The 21,473-nt window shown below is 43.6% G+C and overlaps 2 protein-coding genes across 4 annotated transcripts in view; one reads left to right on the forward strand and one right to left on the reverse strand.

The window, feature by feature from the left end:
- The window catches only part of TMX4 (thioredoxin related transmembrane protein 4), a 99,960-nt gene extending 98,569 nt beyond the window's left edge, over positions 1 to 1,391 (reverse strand). Inside the window, exon 1 of the mRNA XM_088478038.1 lies at positions 868 to 1,391. Coding sequence (XP_088334164.1) covers positions 868 to 1,112 — 245 coding nt within the window. The 5' untranslated portion in view covers positions 1,113 to 1,391. The remainder of the gene's footprint in view (positions 1 to 867) is intronic.
- Positions 1,162 to 19,179, forward strand: LOC148517913 (uncharacterized). Of its 3 annotated transcripts, none has more exons than XM_088478040.1 (5): positions 1,162 to 1,207; positions 15,490 to 15,615; positions 17,661 to 17,881; positions 18,334 to 18,633; positions 19,062 to 19,179. In XM_088478040.1, the coding sequence occupies exons 3-5, from the start codon at positions 17,743 to 17,745 to the stop codon at positions 19,169 to 19,171; spliced, it is 549 nt and encodes a 182-aa protein (XP_088334166.1). In that variant the 5' UTR covers positions 1,162 to 1,207; positions 15,490 to 15,615; positions 17,661 to 17,742; the 3' UTR covers positions 19,172 to 19,179. The 3 variants fall into 3 exon arrangements, 2 of the variants coding, with proteins under 2 accessions (XP_088334166.1, XP_088334165.1); XM_088478039.1 differs by lacking the exon at positions 1,162 to 1,207 and adding an exon at positions 12,879 to 13,645; XR_015879242.1 differs by lacking the exons at positions 1,162 to 1,207; positions 17,661 to 17,881 and having other exon boundaries at positions 14,150 to 15,615.
- Positions 19,180 to 21,473: the final 2,294 nt, after the last annotated feature.

The raw sequence follows: 21,473 nt of genomic DNA on the forward strand, positions 1-21,473 counted from the left end.
TGCTCTGACCTGTGCTGTCTCAGTCTACGCTGATCCTCCTGTATGTCCCGGCTGTCTACTGTCTCCTATCTCTGGCTGCATAGAGCTCCCCGGTAATAGGGTCTATGCGTGGTCAGGGATTGCGGAGCAGCGTCAGAGGGATAGTGGTGTGGAGGGGAGGGGGGTTCTGTTGTACTTAATGGCACCATTGTTTTATATGAAATGTGGTCCGTTATTACTGGAGGGTGGGGGGTGGAGCAGGGGAGCTGTGCAGAGCAGTGAGGGGACCTCCATGTTACTATATCCATTCAACTGTGACCATTTTGTGGACTAGTATAGTATGTATAACAGTTGCATAACACACAGAACTGTGCTCCTCTATTACTCCTGTAATTGTTTTGGGGGGACAGTGATCTGACTCCTACACTTTCATCCTGGCTCCTAGATTTTAGAAAAAATTTGTCAAGCCCTGCACTATATAGTAATATTAGACGCTATTACCTGACCCTATAGTGATTACGTGACTATGCATCTACTATATGGTAATATATAGAGCGTGGTGTCGTGTGCAGCTGCAATACATATTTTAATGTATTACTAACTATATTTTAAATTAATTCTAGAGGATGATACCATCATTTTTTAAACTTGAAGTAATGCACGGTACACCCTATGAATAGCCACAATATGCTTGTTATACAGGGTAACCGGTCATATATAAGCAATGTATTATAATAACCACAAAAAGCCTGTTATACAGGGTAGCTGGTGTATTAGGGTAACTCAGGAGTAATGGGCAGGATAATGTAACTGCAGTGGGTACAAGGAGCTGCCATGTGAGACACTGCTCCCCCATCCCCAGTCACATCTAGGTTACTTTATACTCACAATGTGACCATCCACTGCCCTTCCAGGAGCACCGACCAGTTGCCGGAGGTAACAGCCCTCACCGTGCCCTCTGCCTCTGCCGCCCTACACATCCCGGGCACCGAGCTCAGCACTGTCACCGCTGCCAGCCACACCGCGGCCGCCGCCATGCCACCCGGGCTCCGTGCCCGCCGCATAGGGCCTGTGTGGCTTTGCAGCAGCAGCAGCCCCCTGTCGCCTGCCCTGCTCCGGGATCCCGCCACCATGATGACAGCAGCAGCAGCAGCGTGTGAGACACCAGGAAGTGAGCCCCGGCCTCGCCGCCCAGTGACAGAAGCTACTACACAGTACCTGGCGGCGGGTAATGCTGTGCCCTGTCAGTGTGTGTGGGGGCAGCGCACACATAGTATATGGGGGTATTGCATTGCAGTGTCTCATTATTGTACATCATCATTCCCCCACTGTACGGTATACGTATTTACTATGGGCACATGCCTAGAGTCTACACAATGGGCATCATCATCCTGTAAGTACCAACAGTTTCTCAGTTACTACTGAGCTGAATAAAAGTCACTACTACTAGCTTATAAGAAATAATAAATAGGTAAACAAAGCCCCCTCCCCCTGTATGTGGTGGCTGAACAAGGCAGGGCAAACGCTCCTCCCCCCACACCCATGGAATGACAGGAGTGTCAGCACTGTGCCTCTGCCTTTATGTCTCTGTAGGCCTGTATTGCTATAAGGCTGCTCACAGTGCTCATACACTTGCTTGTGTCACTATAACAACATGTGTTGTGGTGTAGGTTCCCTTTATGCCCATTCTGTTGCAGGGATGTCATTGTTTATCTCACTGGTTTCAGAGATGTGCGCTCATTAGGATGTGGTTTCGCTGGAGACAGGGCTTCTCACTAATTAATAAGCCCCACTCCCCAGCTGTGCCGCTATCTCAGAATGACAATAGCATAGGATCCCTAAATTGGAACAAAAAGCATTGCAGCGCTTTTTCTCTCCTAAGAAATTTTTTTTTACTAAATGCAAGGCTATAACTAGATGTGCAAGTGGTTTCGAAACAAAATTGAGAGTATGGCACCAGTATTTAGCTTGCAGAGAGCCTGCAACGGCAACCTACAGATTTGCCTGTTAGCGTAGCTTCATGGTCTAGGGTGCATTATTATTATAGCTGTAAATAAATAGACCCTTTATTTATGCTTGGGCTTTCACTGCGTGCGTTGAGATTAGCAATTTCTGAGTAAGGTCAGACCTTGTGCAACTGTGCGTGAGGCTACGATGGTACCCGATGTTACCAATGGTTTCACTAATTTGCTAAGTATTACAGATCCATGTGAGTAAGGGCATGTAAGCGTCCTTATGTTAGGCTTTGTGATTGCAAACAGTATATTTTCGCAGAGGGTCTGCGTGCGTAATCGCAGTTGCTGACGCAATAGCGATACATAGTGAATCAGGCCCTAAATCCCTCTGTTATTAGTAGCTGTAAAAAAAAATTGGTGTTTTGTATTTGTTTTTAATCTGTCTTGCTTATTGTCAATTTATATAAATCAGGGATGGGGAACCTCAGGCCCGGGGGGCCATATAAGGCTCCCGGAATCATTTGGTCTGGCCCTCTGAGCTTTTTTCTGCTAGCCTCATCTGGCTAGCAGGGTGCCTAGTATGGCACCCTGCAGCCAGGATCTATGCAGCAGTGCCACCTGGAGCGTCCTTAGGACCAGGGACAGAACTATGGGAGACAATGGAGGCGCCTGCCACAGGGCTCCAGCTCTGAAGGGGCACCTTTTCTATTGTCCACAACATATTCACGCCACTTAGGGCTGTAACTATGTACCTAGAGTGTACCGTCACGGCCGCCCAATACATGGCACCTCTTCCCGGCACCTGAGAAGCCATCATACACTAGTGGAGATCTCCATGTCATACCATCAGCTGCTGCCTTCGTCTATCTATAGCCTCTCAGCATGCGATTCGCTACTTTACAGTGTCAGCGGCTGTGATGGGAGGGGGGGCACCAAATTGTAACTTGCCTCCGGGCCTCTGGGATGAACTTACGCCACTGCTTGGGACGCTTCAGACAGTCACACCGCTGCCCTTACAGCTCCAACAGATACATTGCTGTAATCACCGGTGATGGTGCCCCCACCCCTGTGTGACATCACACGGAGACCTCGGCAGAAAAAAGGTTCCCCACCCCTGATATAAATGATTGAAAATGTTCTACAGTATGTTCCTGGGGTTATGGCTCATTCTTAAATGGAGCCCTCATATTACTACAAAATGACTATTTTGGTGAGAGGGGTGGAGTAGTTATATACAGTACACTGCTGGCTGCAATGGAGGTCACATAGACTATGGGGGAAATGTATCAAATCTTGCCTGTAAAAAGACAGTTAGAAGCTGATTGGTTGGTATGGGCAACTTCTCCCTTTTATTTATTTCCAAGATTTGATAAATCTCCCCCTATGTTTTCCTGGTCGCCTATATAAATACAGACACATATGAAACTCAAACGCTTCTTTAAAATATATTGCACTACAAACTGCTGTGGATACCTTAAGGTACAAGCTAATTCTGGGCTGTCAGTACCAGCAGTCATGCACATGACTGGCCTGCTTCCATACACTCAGCAAATCACTGATTGTTGGTCTTCCCAGTCAGAATCCTCAACAGAAAACAGCTGGGCTCAGGCTAGAGATGACATAACACCTCTCTCAGGTGTTACCACTAACCTCCAGCACTAATTGCATACCCCATACTCAGGTATGGGGATTGCAAAGCCTTTGCAGAATCCCCGCTTGGCTTAAGCACAATGCGCTTGCACTAAAGTAAATTCAACATTAACCCAAGGAGGGAAAAAACACTCGTCCTTGCCGGACAGGTAAATAATGTTAAATAGTGGTGGTATAATAGTAAGTAGCAGTAGTAATACAGTATACCTGCACATGATAGGCCCCTGTGTTGCGTATAACTAGAGCTTAGCACAGCGTCAGCACTTATGTAAATAGTGATCTGGAACACACACCAGATAGCGTATGGGTGCAACAAGTTAAATGGCGATATACAGACCGAGCTGCACTGGATAAGATCTGTTTCCTGTTCTACAACAGTACCGTGGTGTACTCTATTGGAGAACACACATGTACGTGTTAGGGGCATATGTATCAAAGCTTGATGTGAGATAAAATTGTGAGATATGTATCACCAACCAATCAGCTTCTAACTTACATTTTGCAGGCTGTGTTTAAGAAATGAAAGTTTGGAGCTAATTGGTTGGTGATATATATTTCACAATTTTATCTCACATCAAGCTTTGATACATATGCCCCTTAATGTGATCGGCGCAGTTGCGACCATGTGAACATTTACAGTAGACAATTTTGTTATTTAGCATTTTGTATGTACGAGTAGTTGCCATATAATGTATACTGGAGCCCTGAGAATTATTTATTAGAATACAGACATTCTTTCAATGTATTATTTTTTAACATATGTACATGTCATGTGAAAGTGTTCATTTGTTTTATCAGTTGTTTGATAACACAGTTTCTTGAAGGTCTTGCTTACGTCAGCATATTTGCCCACTGTGACATCTGTCCCACTGGCATGAATTCTGGTTTGATTGCAAAATGCTATTTTTTATGTCTTCCCTACTGGGGTATATACAGCATTTTTTCATTTTAATATTTGTATATTTTAAAAGTGACGGATCCCATTCACTATATTACATCATTTAAAAAGTCTGCACTTCAGTGTGCTTAAACAGAAGAGTTGTGGTCCTATCTGACATTGCTACATCCTATCTCCTCTTGAAAACACACCTGTCGGGGCAAACAGATACTTGACAGATTTTTCTACTTTTAGTTCTTTATCTAAAATTGATTAGCCGTGAAAAAGTCAATACTGAAACTGGTGCATAATGAAATATACAATTAAGAGATAATGTTGCCATAGACTAAACAAAGTGAATTCTTCCAACTTGTTACAAATATATTTCAGATTCATGACTATATATATATATATATATATATATATATATACAGGTACACAGTGTTAAGTCACAAGTTGTGTCAAAACACACAGCGTCACTCCAGGATTTCTTAAATGGCAGATTTAATGTGGTTTCAACGTTTCAAGGCCCCCTGGCCCCGTCGTCAGGAATACAATACACAAACAAACAAAGACATACACTTACCTATATACCCCACCAAGTGCACAGACAGAATGAAGCAGCCGCTGACCCGCGATCATGTGACCGGAGGGCGCGAGTCGCCTTCCATATGACGTCACTCGTCTCACCTCCGGAGGTTGCCAAGACAACCTAACACGCTACTGCAGTTGTTGGCTGAGAGGAAGAAAGATAGTGAGAATGACACATAGTGAGAACGATTGTGCTGAAAGATAACATCCACATTGATAAAGCAAGAAATAAAGTACAATTATTATTCATAATCTATGTACAAGCACTTGTTACCAATAGGCTACCAATGCAGGACAAAAAGATCATAAAATTAAAGAAAAGAGTTCCAGGCAATGCGCTCGTTCAGCCCATACGGCTGTACTGTGTTCAATCTTAGGATCCACTTCACTTCAAGCACACTGAGCGCTGCCACTCTGTCACCACCTCTGGGAAGTTCCGGTATATGATCAATGATTCTGTAGCGTAAGGTAGATAGCTGATGTCCCAATCGTTTAAAATGTTTAGCAACCGGCTGTTCTATGTCCCTTCCTGTTAGAGCTAGTCTAATTGAAGACCTATGTAAGGCCATACGCTCCTTAAAGGAGCGTGAGGTCATGCCCACATAGCACAAAGAACATGGGCATGTTATTAAGTACACCACAAATTTGGTGTTACATGATAGCACATGCCTAATTTTGTATTTTTTGCCCGTATGTGGATGATGAAACGAATTGCCGGTTTGCAAAAAGTCGCATGTTACACAGGACGGACATTTGTAACAACCTGGCTTTTTGTACGATGTCATAAGGTCCTTAGATTTATAATCCGTAATGTCGGCATGCACAAGAAGATCTTTTAAATTTTTCCCACGTCTATAGCAAACCATAGGCTGGGTCTTATTAAAGACCGGAAGATCTTTATCACTGGAGACAATTGGCCATAATGCTTTAGAGGTACGGGGTAACACTGCACTAGAAGAAGAAAAAGTAGTGACCCAAGGGAAACGATCCTGTTTATTATTTTTGGGTTTAGACGTTAAGAGATCATCACGATTAAGAGTCAACACTCGTTTGATGGCTGTTAGTTGTTTCATCGGGTACCCCCTTGAACAAAATTTATACACAACTTCATCTAAGCGATCCGATAATTCATTTCTATTGCTGGTGATTCGTGCTGTTCTAATCATCTGTGAAAACGGAAGGCCTTTTTTAAGTGATGGAGGATGATGACTTCCTTTGACCAATAGGGTATTCCTATCCGTATCCTTGTGGAATACCGATGTGGTGATAACTCCATCATGGATGCTAATCTCAACGTCCAAAAAGTCTATTTTCACCTTATCCCATCTATAGGTGAACTTAATTGGACCATTATATTGATTAATGTTCGTCATCAAAGATTCAAACAAATCGCTGCCACCTGACCATAGCATGAAAAGGTCATTTATGTATCGCGTAAACAGTTTAATGTAAGGAATATTGTTAGAAGACTCAAAAAATAATTGTTTTTCCTGCTGCAACATGTAAACATTGGCGTACGATGGGGCCACATTGGACCCCATCGCACAACCAGATTGTTGAAGGTAATACTCCCCGTCAAACAAAAAGTAATTACGTGTAATGGTCAATTCCAAAAGAGTCAAAAAGAGTTCTTTATCAATCCCTAATGGGGATGATAAATTATCCAAAAATGCTCTCATGGCTGCCAATCCTGCTGCATGAGGTATTGAGGTGTACAGGCTCTGTACATCCATAACACACATAATTACATCATTGCCAATTGTCGGAAAGCTCTTTAAGTTCAAAAGTTCAAAAAGGACGTGGTGTCCTTCAGGCAAGTTGGTTGTTGAGTGACGTGGGGTTGTATCAATGAGTCTAATAAAAGAGAGACTGGTTGGTACATGGAACCTCTGGCAGAAATGATGGGACGTCCCAGCGGAGGAGAAATTTTTTTGTGGATCTTGGGGACAGTATAAATGACCGGAGTGATCGGGTCCTTTTGTTGTATTGCTTTATAAGTTTTTTGATTAATCATTTTGTCATCCAAGGCTTTTTTTAAAATAGAATTGAGTTCTCGGTGGAATTCTATAGTGGGATTAGCTGGTAACTTGACATATGTATGTTGATCCGCTAGTTGCCTAATAATCTCATCCTTATAGGGTTGCAGGTCTTGTATTACAATGCCCCCGCCTTTATCGGCAGGGCGTATAACAATTGAATGATCCTGACTCAAACTGCGTAAAGAGTCCTGTTCAGCCCTAGTGAGATTAGTGTGCTTCTTTATAGGGACTTGGGAGTATCTTTGTACAGCATCATTCATCAAACGTGAGTAGGTTTTAATAGAAGGATTGGTGGAAGGTGGATCAAATTTAGACCGGGATCGAGTTGATAGAAATGGAGAGAGAGGATTTATAGTGTCCAGAAGAGGCTGATGCTGAAAATATTCCTTACGGCGAAGATTTCGTGTCATTTTGTGTAAGTCAACCTGCCATCTGAATTCATCATGAGAATTGGTAGGGATAAACGATAATCCCTTATTAAGTACTTGTTCCTCCGTTCTGGTGAGTGGACGTGATGAGAGATTAAAAACTAATTTTTCTTTCTCGATGTTCCTCTCATTTTGGCCACTTCTTCTGGTACAACCAGGTTTTTTGACCCTTTGGCCCGTGTATGTATGCCTAAAGGGGCTTTTTGAGATTGAGATGATTCATCAGAATCCATGACCGCGAAGTCACTATCACTCCGTGAGGATTGTGATTCACCTAGTGGTTTGTCATGTCGTGATCGCCATGATTGTCATCCTGGGAAATGCCTGGGTCTTTGTGTCTGGTTAGTGCCTGTTAACCAACGGTATACCCGTTTGTCCTCATAGTCTTGTTGTACCGTCACAAGCTTAGTCTTTTTAAACTTCAACAGCTCCTTTTTGTACAGATCACACTGTGCATTCAATTTCTGCCACCAAGAGTTATGAGTTTGATCGTTTAACATAGAAGCATGGGTGACCTTAATCGATGATATTTTGTTTTTAACACTAGCAAGTTCCTTCCCAGCCTCCTCTATAACAAGAAGCATGAGGTCCAGGCTGCATTTATTAAGGACGGCTACCCATCTTCTGCAAAAATCAGGGCTCATCCTACCAATTGTAGGGATGTTCCTGACCCTAAATCCCCTTGGAATCAGTTTTTGGCGAAAATAATCCGACAAGGTTGTACCGTGGAGTAAATAATCAATCTCCCGTTTTCTTAGTTTTAGGAGCTGATGATAAATATCTTCCACCTGTATATCGATGGTATCCTCAGTTAGATCAGATGGAAATAAAATATTGCTGGCCTCAGCATCTGAAAAACATAAAGTTTCTCCCACTGGCAAGTTTAAACTCACAAAATCTGTGGCAGCCGTGTCTGGTATTGAAGTAGATTCCATATTTAAATCACACTTTTATAAAAAACAGGATGTTCCGCAGACACACACCTTTCAAAGGTGCCCAAATGAGAGGTCTTCAATTAGACTAGCTCTAACAGGAAGGGACATAGAACAGCCGGTTGCTAAACATTTTAAACGATTGGGACATCAGCTATCTACCTTACGCTACAGAATCATTGATCATATACCGGAACTTCCCAGAGGTGGTGACAGAGTGGCAGCGCTCAGTGTGCTTGAAGTGAAGTGGATCCTAAGATTAAACACAGTACAGCCGTATGGGCTGAACGAGCGCATTGCCTGGAACTCTTTTCTTTAATTTTTATGATCTTTTTGTCCTGCATTGGTAGCCTATTGGTAACAAGTGCTTGTACATAGATTATGAATAATAATTGTACTTTATTTCTTGCTTTATCAATGTGGATGTTATCTTTCAGCACAATCGTTCTCACTATGTGTCATTCTCACTATCTTTCTTCCTCTCAGCCAACAACTGCAGTAGCGTGTTAGGTTGTCTTGGCAACCTCCGGAGGTGAGACGAGTGACGTCATATGGAAGGCGACTCGCGCCCTCCGGTCACGTGATCGCGGGTCAGCGGTTGCTTCATTCTGTCTGTGCACTTGGTGGGGTATATAGGTAAGTGTATGTCTTTGTTTGTTTGTGTATTGTATTCCTGACGACGGGGCCAGGGGGCCTTGAAACGTTGAAACCACATTAAATCTGCCATTTAAGAAATCCTGGAGTGACGCTGTGTGTTTTGACACAACTTGTGACTTAACACTGTGTACCTATATATACCATTGCCTCATGCGAGCACCCAGGTCTAATTGACACATGGAGGATTAGCGAGTGCCGGGCCACATTGCACTATATATATATATATATATATATATATATATGTGTGTGTGTATATATATAATATATATATATATATATATATATATTTTTTTTTTTATTATTATTTATTAACAGTTTCTTATATAGCGCAGTATATTCCGTTGCGCTTTGCAATTGGAATATATATATATAGTTCTGGGAAAATGTTACAAATGTCTGCAGCTATGACATGTCTATATGTTTCTTATGTTGGAGAACTGACCAATTTAAAAGCGAATGAGGCCATAGGTTAATATTGTATTTATACTATTTATGGTATGAGCAATCACTCACTGTAAAAATAATATTTTATTTATCAATACCCCTATGGTAATGTGCATACCTGCTCCCTATATTTGTGTATTTCTTCCGGGTGGTCCGGTATGTGTGTGTAGTGGCAATACATAAATAGATGCTAATAATGCCACATGGTAAAATACTGTAGTATTAAAAAACACCCTCACATATTAACAGTCTGATGCTGAGTCACTTCTGCCTGCAGTCGCCTTCAATTATATTTAACATATTATCCAATATCTGTATTCACGCAATTAGGCTTTATCAGAGCCGTAACTAGACTTTTTGGTGCCTAGTGCCAGAGAGAGCATTGGTGCCCCCCTCCCCCCATTTTTTAAATAGGGACATAAGACAGTGCACCTGAAAAAGGGCCATGGCCTCATGGGGAAGGGCCAGGGAAGAGATAGGGGAGGCCAGGAGATGCTGGGGATAAAAGAAGAGGAAGCAACAAGTGAGAATGATAATAAACAGGAAAATTGACAGGCCCAAACAGCGCCCCTTGCCCTGCGGTGCCCTGTGCCATGGCACTGGTCGCACTACCCTAGTTACAGCCCTGGGCTTTATACCCAGTGTCGTTAAATGACATGCATTTTCTACTAGCATTTTGTACATTAGTAAAAAGGATAGCACAGATAGTTAGCATTACTGCCCCACAGCACTGAGGTCGTGGGTTTGTTTCCCACTACGCCCCTAACTGTGTGGAGTTTGTATATTCTCCCTGTGCTTGCGAGAGTTTCCTCCAGGTACTCCGGTTTCCTCCCACACTCCAAAAAATATACTGGTAGGTTAATTGACCCCCAACAAAAATTAGCCTTAGTGTGTATGTGTGTGAGCATGTGATAGGGAATATAGATTGTAAGCTCCACTGGGGCAGGGACTGATATGAATGGCCAGATATTCTCTGTAAAGCGCTGCGGAATATGTGTGCGCTATATAAATAACTGGTAATAAATAAGGATATAAGTGGGCCTGAAATTGTCAGCATAGCCACACTCATTTTGTTTGCGTTGTCAAGCATTGCGTCACTGTCGTGTTACAGTTTCCTGAATTAATATTTGCGCCATTCAATTCATTGGGGGTGATTCAATTGTTTGTTGAACCATTATCTAGCGTCTAAAGTGACCAGGAGACGTTCAATTGTTTTGGACTACCAGGCCCGAGGCTGCAGTTATCACAGATTTCTGCTTGTACAAGGCTGAGCGCAAGTGCCTTACCTGCAGCGCGGAGCTGGTCGTGAAAACAACTGATTATCTTCTGGTCACTTTAGAGAAGGGAGATATAAACAATTGAATCGCCGCTATTGAATGCAACTTAAACACATGGTCCTGATTCAGAGTCGTATGTAATGAGGTTACCACTTTCTGCAAACGGAAGTCGCATGCGAGCATCTGCTGTAACTCGTACACATCTATGTAATAGCACCGCCAACCAACCCTCCACTCGCAAGAGCAGCCATCATCCCTGTGATGATACTAAAGTACCCTACTTAACTTCAATGGAGAAAGATAAACAATATATCAGTACGGACAGCTGAGACATTTCTATGCCTATAGTTATACCCCTTTCACACTGCCAGCAATATCCCCAGGTTATTTCACGTGAACACGCAGCAACCCAATTGAAGTAACCTGGGTCGAGCAGCCCGGCAACAAGCAGAGTTGAACATGGATTCGACACGACTCATGGTGCAGTGTGAACGAGTAACCCGGGTTGATGCGACCCGGGTCCCATTCACAGCATAAGAACGGCCGGCTCAGCACGTGATGGCGGTGACGTCATCGACCCAGCAATAAGTTGGGTCGGGCCGCCAGGCTGAAAGGGGTCTCCCCTGGGTCGCTCCCGGGATGGACCCGTGTACAAAATCACCCCGGGTTGGCAGTGTGAAAGGGGTTTTACTGGTCCACTATGTTGTTGGTGTTACATGTGCAAAGAGGTGTCTTCAACTGTAGTTCCACGTAAACCCTCTCCATAATCCATACAGTTATACGTAGGTGTTATGAGTTTGCAGAGAAATGTTGTTATTTTGGTTATGTAAGCGAGTATGCATCGCCTGCAGCTTATACACGTGAACAAGCTGCACTTTGCAATCGGTCATACTGTAATCTGTGTGTATGTATTTCCCTAGGGTACTTCTTAAATTTCACCAGGTAAATAAACAGGTTCCATTGTCAGCCCCTTTGCTGAGATACCCCATGCCAAAGGGATCTATTAATGAGAACCTGACAGGGCCAGATTAACAATGGGGTGGATGGAGCTACAGCTACAGCCTCCAAATAAAAATAGGCATTTTTTTTTAAATATTTAGGGAGACAGTGGGGCTGATAGTATATAGAGGGTGTACACGCCACATGGCCCTGACCACACCCACCCAGCATCGGTCACACCTCCTCTGCTTCTCATAATAAGCTTTTGATCATTTTTAGCTCCAGGCCCATGTGGCGCTAAATCCGGCCCAGGTACCTGCCCAAGGGAGGAACTGCCTAGCATGGGAAACTAGGAAGAATAAAAAGGGAGCAAATGGAGGGAGAGAGTTAACCATCTGACAGCACACCAGGGGGCTGTAGTTTATAGACCGGCGTGCTAAATGACGCCGGTCTATATCCCGACAGCAGAAGCCCGACAAGGGACTTAAGATAGGCATCAAAATACCGACACCTATCTTAATTTAGACGCCGGAATGCCTAAGGGTTCCAGACCGATTGAGGTAAGTCTGGCCGTCCTTAGCACTTAGCCGTGCGGGGGGGTTAGGATTAGGCACCCCCAGAGGGGACTTACGGTTAAGCATCCCCTGGGAAGGGTTAGGCTAGGGGAAGGGGGGTTAGGGTTAGGCGCCACTGAGGGGAGGTTATGGTTAAGCACCCCCCGGAAGAGTTAGGTTTAGGGTGCGGGGGGGAGGGTTTGGTTTAGGCACCCCCAGGGGGGACTTAGGGTAAGGCACCGCCCCGGGAGTTTTAGGGTTAAGCACCCCTATGGGAGGGTTAGAGTTGGGGGGGAGAAGGGTAGGGTTAGGGTACTTACATGCTCCGTCGGGATTAACCGCTGTCGGGCTACCGGCGTCTGCATTTCATCCCGGCGGCTATTGAGCCACACAGAGCAACCTTATTTACTATGATTCGATTTCAAATCACACACCAAATCGAATATGAAATCGCATTACAAATAATAGACTCACTCCATCGTGTCGATTTGATGTTGGAAACCTCATTTTATTGGTTGTTTTTAAATTGGTGTCATTATAAAAGTGTACACAAGCATCTGCTGCACTGTGTCAGTTCTTATAATGGCGAATCCTGGCTATGTGATGTTGGGAGCTTACCTGCGGTATGCCAATCACCACTTGACTCAGAGGACCCAGGAGTCTGAAGTAGGGGAACAACAGCAGCTTATTGAGGTACCACAGAGCCTACGCAGGCCTAGGTTCTTCCGTGGGCGGTTAAACCTCAATGCATTGTCTGTTGGCGAGCTTATACAGATGTTTCTCCTGACACGTTCCAACATTATGATGCTGAATGACCTCGTCATGACTCAGCTTGAGCCAGACACTGCATGGTCTCGTGCCGTATAAGGCCTGCACAAGCTGCTGTGTGCTCTTTTTTTTTTGCTACTGGCTCCTTTCAGTCAGTCTCTGGGCGAGTTCTTGGTATTTCACAGCCTACATTTAGTAGGCACCTTGGCCAAGTCATGGCTACAATGACCCCCCCTCTGTTCCACCTACATCTGTTTTCCTAGCCAGTGGCATGAACTTAGGGTAGCCTTCTATAGTTTGGCTGGCATGCCTAATGTCCTTGGAGCTATAGATTGCACACACATTAGTCTGAGACCACCCAGGAATACTGCACACCTGTACATAATCGCCATAATAACTATTCTATAAATGTGCAGGTGGTCTGTGATGCAAACCTTAAAATCATGAGTGTTGTAACTGGCTACCCTGGTTCCTGTCATGATGCCTACATCCTCAGAATGTGATCCCTCAATGCCAATTTTGAGAATGTTCAAATCCCCGAGGGATGGTTGCTGGGTGAGTAGTTTTTTTTTTGTTTGTTTTTTTAATTTATACACTCTTAAAAACTGTTTTGTATTTATTTTATTTTTTTCAGGTGATTTAGGCTAACCCTGTACTTAATGGCTTCTGACTCCACTGTCGTATCCGCATACTCCTGCTGAGCATAAGTATAATGAGGCACATATATCCACTCGATCCGTGATAGAACGCACCTTTGGACTATTAAAAACTAGGTTCAGGTGTCTTGCTAAATCGGGAGACATTTTATTATATAATCCAGTGAAAGTGTCAGATATTGTGCTCTGCTGCTGCCTATTGCATAATTTGGCTTTAAATCAGCCACTACCCCCTGATTGTGCAATAGACAGTGAGCAAGCCGGTGTGTTGTTACCCTCGAAGGACTGTGAGTTCAGAAAGTGGAAGGCAGATTAGGGCTTCACTAATTTCAAGCTATTTCAGGTGTAAGTATTTCTTGCATCAATTTTAGGCTAGAATCATTAATGTAAGTGTTTTTGTTCATTCATTTGTTGAATAAAAATCCTTACTTTGTAAACACTTATCCACGTTTAACCTGACCACATGTTTTGCCTTAACTAACCAAGTTTTATTGTGGTCATTTTTAACAAGCTAGAGTAGCTTTTTTATTTAAAAATATGTACGTTACAAACCAAGAAAGATCTTGTTTTTGCTTGCCCAAAATGTGATTGGAACTTGCAGACATGTTGTGGATACTGTTTCTGTTGCACAGTGGAAACACACAAGACATTGTAACATTAAACATTGCACCCACTTACTTTGTTTTCTTTTTAGGCCTAGGCGAAAAGTGTAATCAGGCGAAACTTTTTCGCCCACACGGAAAGTATCAGCACATTAATGTTTTTTGGTAATTACATTAAAACATTAAACACAATACCATTTGTAGACTAATCCAAACAAATTAAAGTAACAAATTCATTAGTGATACTTTTAGGAATAAAAACGGACCATCAAATGTCTTTTAACTTTATTAAAAATGCACTAAACAAACAACTTACACAATAATATGTTTTTCAAACAGAAATTAACACTTTGCAACTTTTGGTGCCAAAATCAGAACTGCAAATATATTTTTTTCACGTTTCAGGAAACAATTAAATGTATACAGGAAAAAATAAAACACATTACGCACGAACACTGGGCCTGATTCAGAGCCGGACGCTATTTGCGGACGCTCGTTCAGAAAAAGGGGCTGGGTATTTAAATTGAGCGCTCGCTCTTTGCGGTCTGTTGACGCCTCTATGTCTGAGCGAGCGAACGAAACATGCGCTCGCTATTTTGTAAAGACGCCCCTTGGCCGCTCGCATCATACGCCATCTCCGCTATTTATTAGATTAATCGAGTACATCGAAAGGCGTATGAACTGCTCGCTATTCTTGTGGTAGCATTTTCCTACCGCAATCATGCGAGCAGTTCAGACTAAAAGACAACCAAGTGACGTGGTCGATGACGCTGCTTTGTTAATTATGCACACCCTTAAAACGCCCGTTTTGACCATTTGGCACGCCTGCGTTCGGATCTCCACTCCCCGTTTTTAAGCACCTTCCCCTGTTACCACCCACAAACGCCTCATCCTGTCACTCAAATTAGCAGGCATTCGCTATTTTGCGAGCACACGATTTCCGACCGCATTGACTGGTTGGCGCATGCGCATTACAACCCATACGCATGCGCAGATGTGCGGACATCGCTCAGAGTGAACGAGCGGCCGCTTACGAGTGGCTCTGAATCAGGCCCACTGTACCCTGCCACAAAGCACTAATGAACAAACAAATAGTCATACTACAACCCAAAAATAATTCTCATTTAACGCTTTATTTTAGGATTTTTTCCAGCTGGTGGAATATCCTCATTCCTGCCAGTTAACCCTCCTCTGGTTCTGCGGCCTGATCGAGTTTGTGATATTGTTTCTTGGCTGGTCTTTGGGGTAATGCTTCTGGATGTGGCAGGTAATGATTCCGCAAATCTCACTACCAGTCTCTCAGCTACTGAACTTATATTGTTACTTAAATCAACAATAGCATTTGTGTGTGCCTGTTGTATGGTAGTAATATTAGTAATGATGGTTTGTTGTGTGGTGTGAAAACCACTCAGTAATGCTTGTTGTTGTGTTATGTTTGTTTCAGTTTGATTTTGAAGGGATGAGGCCATAATGTGCATATTAGAATTATTGGGGGTGATGTATGATCGGGGGTCTGGGCAGTAAATGACAGGGGCGCTAGGCACCCCTGTCATTATCGGCGCTGCTATCAACAATATAGCAGCGCCGATAGCCTGGGCCATGTACGAACGGTCATATCGCCTGACCGTTCGGCCCGCTGTAGCTGTCGTTATCAACAGCTACAGCCCGGTGCTAGCCTATCCCCACAGCAGGGACAGCTTTGTCCCTGCTACGGCAGCTCCAGGCTGCACGCGGGGAACTCGCGATACTTGCGAGATCCCGCGCATGCTCAGTGGAGCCGGCCAGGACAGAGACACAGCGCATCAGCACTAGGTTGATGCGCTGTGATCTCTAGCAGGTAGCGCCGGAGGGGGGAGTTAACGCTCCTCCTCTCCGGCCGATGAGATGTTTATACATCTCATCGGTAGTGCTTCCTGCTTCGCCTCGGTAAAGGCGTTTCATTAATATTGGTTAATGCATTTGTTATCTTTCTCAGGAGCTTATTATTTACAGCTTTTTGCCTCATTTGAGTGGACATAAATTCAGCTTGGGTTTGTTCAAAAGCAGAAATGGCTGATAGGAAATCTCTGTCCTTTTGATTTTCCAGGGGTGGTGTTGGTTGGTCGGGTTGTGAGTTTAGAGATTCTGCAAGTGGTGTAGTGGGTGATATTGCCTGCAAATCAATAGTTTCTTTGTCACTTGGCTGGTCCCCAGGGCTTTGTTGCAAAAAGGCCCTCATTCAGAGCCGTACGCTCTGAGCAGAGCGCACGCTCTGAATGAGGGCCGCCCTCCATAATTATGGAGCGTCCTCCTGGACGCTCGTATAGCTGTGGGTCACCACCCACAGCCTATACGAGCGTGCAGTTTGATGGCCGCGATGGTCTTGACCATCGCGACCATAGCCACTGCGAGCCGGAGCCTGCGGTTGAGTTTTTCAACCGCAAGGCCCGGAGTGATTTTGGCTCTATCAGAGCCAAAATCACTCCCACTGACATCACTAGTGATGTCAGTGGGCCGGCTTCTGACGGTAGGCGTTCCCTTGGGAACGCCCCCGTCAGGGAGGCACGCCCACCAAAGGGGGCGTGCTGTCAAACAACATCGACAGCACGCCCCCTTTGATCAGACACAACGAGCGAAGGAAAGTCCTTCGCTCGTCGCGTCTGGCGCATGCGCACGACGGAGCTCCCGCCGTCGTGCGCATGCGCAGTGCACAACATCGACCCACTTGCGAGCGGACAGCCGCTTGCGAGTGGGTCTGAATCAGGCCCAAAGTGTGGTTTCCAAATCTATAGTAATTAAATATAAATTAAGAAACAACCACACACTGGCGAAAATGCCACATTAAAATGTATTTACCACAAAAACAGGGAGTAACTAAGAACCAGAACTAAGGGTCTGATTCAGACCCGGACGCAAGTGGCCGTTCGCTCGTCCGCCGTACGAGCGGAAATATTTAAATTCCAGCGCTCGCTCGTATGTTCGCTCGTAGCTAACCTTCCGCCCCATATTCTCCCAACCCCTCCTCTAGCTAGCGAACGTTCAAAATAGCGAGCGTCCGTCTCCTCCTTGGTTGCAGGGAGCGCTCGCACAAGTCAAATCTGGAAGTGGCCCTGTCAGTTTTCGATTGCCTGCTATTTCATTCTGCAAACATACTTGAATCGATTACTGGCAATCACTATATTAATTACCTTAATTGTTATGCACATGTTTGCAATCCTGGTTTTTTTTTCAATGTCAAAACATTAGACAATCACATTTTTTCTAGGACCTTTATTAAAAATGTTTTGTGTAAAAAACAATCATTGCCATCATGAGAGCCAACGCTTTTTGTAGGCGGGAGCTACTGGTCCTCACTGAGGTGAGGGACCAGCGAATTACGGACCATCCGCCCCCCATCACCAATCTCCGCAAGCGGATGGCCTACGCGGAGGTGCACCGCCGCCTGCGTTCCCTCGGCTATCGCCGAAATATCGGCCAGCTGGACCGCAGGTGGTCGGATCTGAGGCGCAGATCCCCACGCCTGCTGGTTCTTTTGCGTCTCCAGATAGTGCAAAGTAAGTGTTTCTGTGTATGTTTATAATTTTTTTAATTTATTTTTATTTATTTTTTTATCATACCTGCGTGTGCATGTTTACAGTATAGCCCTGTTTGTTTATTTTGGACATACCTGCGTGTACATGTTTACAGTATAGCCCTGTTTGTTTATTTTGGACATACCTACGCGTGCATGTTTACAGTATAGCCATGTTTGTTTATTTTGGACATACCTGCATGTTTACAGTATAGCCCTGTTTGTTTATTTTGGACATACCTGCGTGTGCATGTTTACAGTATAGCCCTGTTTGTTTATTTTGGACATACCTGCGTGTGCATGTTTACAGTATAGCCCTGTTTGTTTATTTTGGACATAACTGCATGTGCATGTTTACAGTAGGCCTGTTTTTTGGGGGGGGGATAAAAAAAAAAGGGAAATTTGTAATTAAAAAATTTTTTCTCCATCATTTAGGGGCAGAGCGGAGACTCAGACGTCGCAGACGTGTGGCTCGTCCCCTATCCCCCACTCCCAACCAAACATCCTCTGCCCACTCTTCCCCAAATTCCCCCTCCACCCCAGACCTTGCCGACCGTCAGTCCCCTCCCTCTCGTCACATTACCATCCCTCCAACTTCCCCCTCCCCTCAAACCCCCCCTCTCTTTTCCTTACCCTCCACTTCATCCCACATTACACCTCCTCCTTCCATGAGCCACTGGCCCACCTCAGATGAGGAGGAATTCGGGGCTCCAGGCCCAGTCAGCAGTGTGCCCGGTATGTTTACATTTTAAACTATGGGGGGTTTTTTGAATTTTTTATTTTGGTTGATGTCCTTTTGCCTGTGCAGTTCAAAATAGTAAAGTAGTTCAAATGTTTTTTATATATATCTTTGTGAAACAATGTCAAGGATGTTTTCCCCTTACACATATGATACATGTCCAAACACTCACACTTGTGTCTTTCTTGTTTTTACGATACCAACAAATGTCGTAGTTTTGCTTAGTTTTCAATTTTTTTTATTATTTTTTTTAATTCTTTTTGGGCCCTTATTTGTTTTTAATCTTTTCGTTTTGCATTCCTTTTGTTTTGGACATGTTTTGGTAACTGATGTTTATTTTTTGTATAGTCTGAATTTTTTGTGGGTTTTAAAAATCTAAATGAAGGTGTCATTTTAGTAATCCGCACATTTTTTTAACCCACAGTGGACCAGAGGCGTAACGAGGCAATTGCTGGCGTATTGCTGGATCTCCGGGGCCATGTCATTGCCATGCTGGTGGCATTGGACCACCTTTTGGCGATCCTGCGCCACTAAGCTTTTTACTTGATCAAAAATAATTATCAAATAAATAAAGTTTATTTTGAATTATTTAAGTCTCATTCCTTGTCTGTAAATCTTAGATTGTTGAACCTTACATAAGTCTACTATTTGTCCCTGAGTTTTTAAGTAATGTAAATTTGTTTGTAGAAAGCTCAAGTAAGTATGTAAGCTTGCACATTAAACACATAACAATACCAATAGGTTTGTAGAATTAACCTCAAAAATAGTATTTTTTTTGGGGGGGGGTAATGTAAAAATTAAAGCTACCTGCTTAGGCCTAGAATTGAAAACATACTGATTCACCATAATACCTTTGGTGTTTGTTTTTAGCAACAAAGCAGGGTACAAAAGTTTACAAAGTAAGAAATGACAGTATTAGGCATTCAGCAAGTTTGAATTTTTTTGAGCAGGTTACACTTGGTTGTAATTTACGAAGGAAATGGTTGGTTAACGTAAAAAATAAATTTAATGCACACAAATAATAAACACCAAGTGAATTGACACAATAAATTCACACATTGAAAACACACACAAAAGTCCAAACAACACCAAAATCCCCCCCAAAAAAAATAAATCAGGAACTGTTTGAAGAAGTAGCATGCCAACATGAATCCACAAATGAGGAGAAGAAATCACAGTTATACCCAATGTGTCCACATAAAGTCATTTATGTTGATCAGGTAGTATGCATGGATTTTTATGGTCATTTTATGGAATAAAACAAAAAGAAAAAGTTAAAAGTGTACATTAAAATATTACATGTCTACATTGTGTCAATTAAATTAATTTGTGGAAATAATTACCTAAAAAATCTTGCAACAATTTCATCGTGTATGGCCCCCCCACATACTGACCTCCGACCAACCTCGGGGGGGGGGAGGCGTCCTCAGGCAAGGCATCCTCTGGCTGCATTGGGACACCACTCCTTATGGCGATGTTGTGAAATATCCCACACAGGACCACAATTTTCAAAACCATAGCCGGCAAATACATGAGGTCGCCACCAGAGCGGTGGAGGCATCTGAATCGGCCTTTTCAAAGGCCGATACAGCGCTCCACCACCTGCCTGGTGGCTGTAAGTGCGGAATTATACTGACTTTGTGGCCCTGGTGTGGGAACCAAATAAGGAGTGAGCAGCCAGGGCGTGCAAGGGTAACCACTGTCTCCTGTGAAAATATAAAAAACAACATCAGGACCATTGGGTACCAAGCTTTGCATTGGTTTCAACAGAAGGTGTCAACTTACCCAGAAGCCACGCATCACCAGCTTGTAGGTTGTTTAATTTGTGCCAAATCCCTGATTGCCGGATGACGAAGGAATCATGTGCACTGCCTGGGAATTTGGCATTCAGGGACAGGATCTGGAGGGAGGCATCACATACCACAATTACATTCATCGAATGAAAGTGCTTGCGTTTCCTAAATATTGCCTCCAGACTTGCTGGAGGCTGAAGTGGTATGTGAGTGCCATCCACAACCCCTATGATGTGTGGAAAGCCAGCAATTTGGTAAAAATTAGCCTTCACCACATTAAGGGAACCCATATCCAATGGCATTTTAATAAAATGATGGAGGTGTTTAAAAAGTGCATCCATCACTGCCCTCAGGGTGCTTGAAAAGGAGGATTGGGAGATTCCTGCCACTATTCCCACAGTGGTTTGAAAGGATCCTGAGGCACAAAAATGTAACACCGACATTAATTGCGTAAGTGGTGGTATTGCTGTAGGACTGTCAATTTGCCGTCCAAGTTCACTCTCTATTAATGAGAGAGTGTCTATGATGATTTGTGGCGGAAGACGGTAGCGCCTTAACACCTCATCATCTGGCATTCCAAAAAGGGTGACACGTGTTCTATATCTCTGGGGCCTTGCACGCCTACGAGGCCTACGCCTGGGACGAAGTTGAGGTTGGTCGGGTTCTGGAACCATGGGCAATATAATACGACCAACATCAACCTGAAATGTTAAGCCAGGTAGTTATTGTTTTAGACAAATGTGTTAAGAAAAATATACTTATCTTTTCAAAGAAAACCAAAGATTCTTACAGGCCTGGGTCGTGTCCTGTGAAAATCCAACTACATTTCAAAAGTAGAAAATATTTTTACGATTAATTTAATAAACTAGGAATTAAACCAAATATAGTTGTCGAAAATTTAGAGAAGGGAGCACACATTAGTTCGCAAAATAGTACGCTACATTTAGAGTTAAGACATGATTTTACACAGAAGAAGCACACACTAGTTTGCAAAATAGTACGCTACATTTAGAGTTAAGACATGATTTTACACAGAAGAAGCA

This window comes from Taudactylus pleione, unplaced genomic scaffold (genome assembly GCF_031769625.1).
Source record: "Taudactylus pleione unplaced genomic scaffold, aTauple2 ptg000206l, whole genome shotgun sequence".
NCBI lineage: Eukaryota > Metazoa > Chordata > Amphibia > Anura > Myobatrachidae > Taudactylus > Taudactylus pleione.

Excerpts from the sequence above, each read along its gene's own strand:
- LOC148517913 (XM_088478040.1), top strand. The coding sequence starts at position 17,743 with ATGGCCTACGCGGAGGTGCACCGCCGCCTGCGTTCCCTCGGCTATCGC. Across the intron at positions 17,882-18,333 it reads GCGTCTCCAGATAGTGCAAA|GGGCAGAGCGGAGACTCAGA; the intron begins GTAAGTGTTTCT and ends TCCATCATTTAG. Across the intron at positions 18,634-19,061 it reads CCCAGTCAGCAGTGTGCCCG|TGGACCAGAGGCGTAACGAG; the intron begins GTATGTTTACAT and ends TTTAACCCACAG.